This window comes from Lemur catta, chromosome 1 (assembly GCF_020740605.2).
Source record: "Lemur catta isolate mLemCat1 chromosome 1, mLemCat1.pri, whole genome shotgun sequence".
NCBI lineage: Eukaryota > Metazoa > Chordata > Mammalia > Primates > Lemuridae > Lemur > Lemur catta.
In genome coordinates, this window is record NC_059128.1 from 92,891,713 (window position 1) to 92,897,175 (window position 5,463).

At 50.4% G+C, this 5,463-nt stretch overlaps 1 protein-coding gene across 1 annotated transcript; it reads right to left on the bottom strand.

Moving 5' to 3' along the window:
• Positions 1-891: 891 nt before the first annotated feature.
• On the bottom strand, positions 892-2,437 carry LOC123641039 (C2 calcium-dependent domain-containing protein 4A-like). Its single transcript, XM_045555480.1, has 2 exons — positions 2,358-2,437; positions 892-2,145 (listed from the first exon to the last, which is right to left on the bottom strand). Exon 2 carries the CDS (start codon positions 2,103-2,105, stop codon positions 987-989), a length of 1,119 nt encoding a protein of 372 aa, XP_045411436.1. The 5' UTR covers positions 2,106-2,145; positions 2,358-2,437; the 3' UTR covers positions 892-986.
• Between the last annotated feature and the right edge of the window lie 3,026 nt (positions 2,438-5,463).

Consider the following 5,463-nt stretch of genomic DNA (forward strand, 5'->3'; position numbering starts at 1 on the left):
GACTCAGTATGTCTCCCACTGCACTGTGCCTCGCACTGCCAGGTAGATTCCTACAATCAAGGGCAAATCCTCTTGGAATAATAGAGTTGCCAGGGCACTCAGGTCTATTTGTTGAATCAACAAATGAAAATAAATTGGATTAAAAAACACTGTCTTAGAACACAGTGTTCAAGAAACTGACAACTTACTTTTCAACTTATCTAGGAAATCCTACTGCAAAGGTAATTACTATGTAACTCAGATACATAGCCGGGTGGGAAGAATGTCACAAAAACATACCAACTTGTTTACAGAGTCAGGGAAGATTTCTTTTCTGAAATAAGATTTCCCAGGGCTCCTGGTGAAGGGAGAGAGAGATGCCAGGAATTTCTATTCCCTACATGACCATCTCTTCTAAGGTCCTCCACTTCCTTTATTTTCCTCTTCCTTAGCGGTTTTTTAAGAATTCACTTCCAGAACGATCCTGTTCTTTCTAAATGAGAAAGGAATTCTCTTCCTACCAAGGTATCCTGACAATAGAGGAAAGTCTTTCACTCTGGGACGTGTGTACAAATGAGGATATTACCTATGCCTGGTCAATGTGTAAAGCTGTGTATATGATTCAGCGTTGGGCACAATTCTGAATGAATAACTTGCTTAAAAAAAAACATAAACCATTTAGCATTGGTATAAAAAAGGAAGGAATGAAAAATAACGCGGGTGGGTGTGCTTCCTTTTCTCTCTTCCATTCTCAGGCCAACTCTTTTTTCCTTTGAATGTAAAAACGACCAGGAAAGAGGGATGGGGTGCAGTGAATAGAGGAGGTAGTTATTATTTTTTCCTTCTCTACCAATAAACGATGGCAAAGGTGGACGCCAAGGAATCAAAAGGTCAATAAAAGAATACCGTAAATACAAAAATAAATTAACATTTATTTTGTACAAAGCAGCTGTCAGAGTCCAGAGTCCCCCAGCCGGCAGAAAGCGCCCCGAGGGAGGCCCGGGCCCTCAGAGGAGCAGGAGGGCGCCCAGCGGCAGCTCGCCCTGGCCCAGCAGGCGTCCCCGCTCCAGGCCCCGGCCCTTGTTCTCGGCCTTGACGCGCACGGCCAGGCGGCGCACCTCGTCCTCCGTGAGCCCGTCGAAGCAGAAGTCCTGGCCGACGGCGGCCTTGCGGCTCCGCCGGAGCACGGAGCTGCGCTGCCTGCGCGTCGTGCGGGGCGGCTGCAGGACCAGGCTGATGCGGCAGCCCACGGCGCGGGGCTCGGAGGCGCCTCCGGCCAGGCCCTCGGCGCGGAGCAGGCGGATGCGGAGGCGCCCGCTGCCCGGACAGTACTCGGCGGCCAGGCGCAGGGCGCCGCCGGCGCGGGCCAGAGCCACGGTGCCCTCGGCCTCCAGGAGCTCGGGCCGCGGGCCGGGGAGCGACGGCGGGCGCTCGGAGGGGGCTCGGGTGGGGGGTTCCGGGTCGGCGCCGCGCTCCTCGTCCTCGTCCCCGCTGGAGACTGAGCGGGCGCGGGCCAGACCGCGACTCCTCCGGGCCCGCAGCGCGCGGCTCAGCAGCCCGTCGGGGGCGCGCAGGAGGCGGCAGCCGCGGCACCGCGGGGAGATCGCGTCTCGGGGAGGGCTGGGGCAGCCCAGGGCTGTGGAGGTGACGGCAGGATCCGGTCTCACGGGCACAACCGGGGAATCTCGGCCGCCGCCACTATAGGTGTGGGCCCGGGGGCGGGGCGCGGGCCGGGCGGCGGGGGGCCGGAGGAGCGCGGCGGCGCCCGGGTCCCCGAGGAAGAGCGACTCCTTGCGGCGGGTGTGCGGGCTCTCGAGCAGCGCGCAGAAGCCGTAGGCGGTGCGCGCGCGGGGCAGGTGCGGCAGCGACAGCGCCGCCTGCGAGCGCGGGTCCCAGTCGGTGGGCCCAGCGCCCTCGTCAGCTGCGCGGAGCCACAGGTCCTGCTCGGCTGCGCACCGCCGGGGCAGCGCGGCGGCCGGGGCTGGAGGCTCGAGCGCGCAGGGCGCGGGCAGCCGCGGCGGGATGCAAAACTCAGGGATGCGGCCCGGGGTGAGCACGTTGGAGAAGGCGAGCTCCGGAATGGCACTGCCTACGGCCGAGGAGCGGAGTTTCCCAAGAAGCCGCATCGTCGGAGGCTGGGGCTGAAAGTGGCGGGAAGAAGTGGTCCTGCGGGGAGACAAGCTGCTGAGTTTGGGCGCCTGCCGCTGTTGGCGCCCCTCGGGTCGCGGTGGATTCCCCCCCCCCCCCGCGGATCTAATGAGGGTACCGACGTGTCTACGCCCCCCGGGCCGGGCCAGCCTTGCTCTTGCGCGCCCACAACCCCCCACCCCCGGCTTCTATTCGTTGATACTAAATAAACGAATAAATAGAAATCATACTTTTCCCTCTTCTTCACTGTCCCTGGGTCTGGTCTCAAGCTCAGTGCTAGCGACGTCCTGGTCGCGACGGGGGCCCGAGCTTCAGCGCTGCGGCCGGCCGGGATAGTGGCGCTCCTCTCTTATATGCAATCGGAGTCCCGCCCAGCCGCCGGGAGCCCAACCCCTGGAGACGCGGCACAGCCTGCCTTCCGGCCACCTCTTACCACGTTGCTGGGAATCCTGCCTTGGGTACTCAGGTCTAAGCGAAGCTGTCGCAGGAACAGGCGCTCTCTGCTCAGCCTGGGGACCTGCATTCGCCTTGCGCACGTGGAGCCCCACATACCGGTCTGGGAAAGGCTGTGAAGGGAGGGCACCCTGCGCCCTCCCAAGGAAGAAGTGGTAGCTGAAAAATGTTTGCAGCTTCTCGGGGAAGGTGATGCAGGATGAGGATACACGAAGTTCGTTTGCCTAGGAGATAAATTAATGTCACTCACCCTGCGCGTGACCCGCACGTGCTAGAGGCTTCCATTTTCCTGCCCCCATGCGCTCACCATGTGCACACCGATAGGATTTCCAAGCTCTCGTGTAGGTGTTTACGAGCCTGTCTCCCTCTGCTGGACCGTGGGCTCCTTACTAGCATAAGGCCTGGCTCAGTACATGCCCTAAGTATCTGTGAAGTGGGCGAATTAATCTCTGCAACAATTTTTGAATGGCTGTAGCCACTGCCTGTCATCTTGATGGTTACAAGAGAGGGGGCTTCTGGCTTGTGCCCTAAAAATAACACTTGACTTTTCCAAAGCTACCCCCTTTTTTTGCTGTAGTGTAGAGATATCCAGTTAGAAAGCACCTTCCACAAAATCTAGGTTGCCTCTTTCCACCCCCAGCCTTCATTTTCTGAAATGAGAAAACTGAAATCCCAGAGGGACTTGAGGAAATTCCATAAAGGTTACAAAGAGCCAGTTAATGGCAGAACCTGGAACTAGCAATTTCCTGCTTATTTGGCTTTGCATGTGATGTTTCCTGTTATCTGAAATGCTCTTGCTCTGCTTTTTTTTTTTTCTGTAGGAAGTCCTGTTTATTTTCCATAATGCAACCCACACATCATCTTCTTGAGAAACCGTCCAAACTCCCCTACTCCATTTCGCCAGCCCCTCCTCCTTTTGTCCGTACATATTCTATCCACCACCATCATTGCATTTAATATGCTGCTTTGGACTTTTAGTTTACAAGTTTGTCTCCCATCATAGACTGTGAGTTTCCTGTGGGTAAGGACTGGGGAAACTCAAACAGAGTGGGGTTTGAGGGTCTGTTATAAATACAGTACATGAAAAGTAAAATAAAAGTCCTAAGATCCAGAGCCTGTGACTGCCTTCATCTCAGTTGCCCTATCCAAGATACAAGCCTGGCTGTCTTACAAATCATCTCTTATCCAATTCTAGCAGTGGAAATACAATGCCAGGCAAATAGTAAGGGCTCAGTAAATATTTGATGAAATATATTGTGTTGAATTGATGCTGATCTATGGGTCTTATGACTGTCAGGTGCTTTCAACCACGTATTTCTCTAACTATAATACGTTACGGGTGGTCCCGGGTTACCAACAAGATATGTTCCTGAGAACAGTTTTAGGTTGGGTTTGTATGTAACTCAGATCCCTGATGAACAGCCCATGTATGGTAATAGTAATAATACTATAATGACTCATATGTGGTAATAATAATATGGTGTAATACTGTAATAATAATAATGCCCCTGTATTGTAATAAGTTACAGAAACTATTGTGCTCTTTCTTTTAATTCCTGGGCCGATAGGAATGTTATGCTTATTTTGATCTTCTAACCAAATCAATAGTAACCTTTCCATTTCAATAATTAATCCACTACACTGCTTAGTAATAATTGACGCTTTCATTGGAGCACTGCCCTTCCCATATTCCATTATTCTCACTTTATCCTTTATAATTGTTCCGGTAGTCAAGCGACTAAAGCCTAATGCTTTCCCAGTGAATGATGGCATCTGGCCTCTCTTTGAACAATTACTTATTTCCACTTTTGTTTCCATTGTAATAACCTTTTTTTTTGCTGCAAGCTCACCTGGACTTGCAGTGGACTTTTGCTTTGGAGGGTAAACACAGACTCACAAAATCGAATAAAAAAGTTAAGACAAAAGTAATGATGTGCATAAGCGACCTTGTAAACAATGAGACTAGGTGCTAACATAAAGATGCTGCACCAACCAAGCTGCTTACGCCATGTGGCTTTGTCTGTATCCACAGAGGAAACTACTTCCCGAATTATTCATTTAACTATTTAATTATAAATTATCCATATGGGGAGCCTCAGAAGCTTGGGGGTTTGTAAGTACGGAACACCGTAAATTGGGTCATCCAAAACCTGGGGACTGCCTGTATTTGATTCTTTCTCACAGCAAACCAGTGAGGCAAATAGCATTTCTGTTTACCAGATGAGAAACTGAAGCTCAGGTTCAAGGACTTGCCTAGGGTCATTCTAGCTATAAATCATAGCCCGCATATCCTAAGTCCAAGCTTTTTTTTACTAATTCCTTCTTTCCTTTTTTTTCTTGTTTTCTTCCTCACCTATTCACTCGGTTCAATATAATTCACTGAGTCTATTGTGTGTCAAGCACTATGTGACTTGTATAGCACTTTATAACCAGAATGTTAATTCTTAAACCATCTCAGTCTACCACTATCCTTGTTTTGGAATATGCTCCATTATTTCTAAGTCCTTAAAGGTAAGAAGAGTGAATGTTTCCCCAGGCTAATAATAAATGCTTTGTTTCTTAATTGATCACTGTTCTCCTCTAATATATAGTCAGCCCTCTGTATTCATGGGTTCCACATCCCCAAATTCAACCAACCACAGATAGAAAATATTTGGGAAAAAAATAACGATACAACAACAAAAATAATATGAACGAAACTATATAATTATACATAGCATTTACATTGTATTAGGTGTTATAAGTAATCTAGAGATGATTTAAAATAAATGGGAGGATATGCATAGCTTATATGCAAACACTACACCATTTTATATAAGGTATTTGAACATCCAAGGATTTTGGTATCATTGAGGGGTCCTGGAGCCAATCCCCCTCAGATAC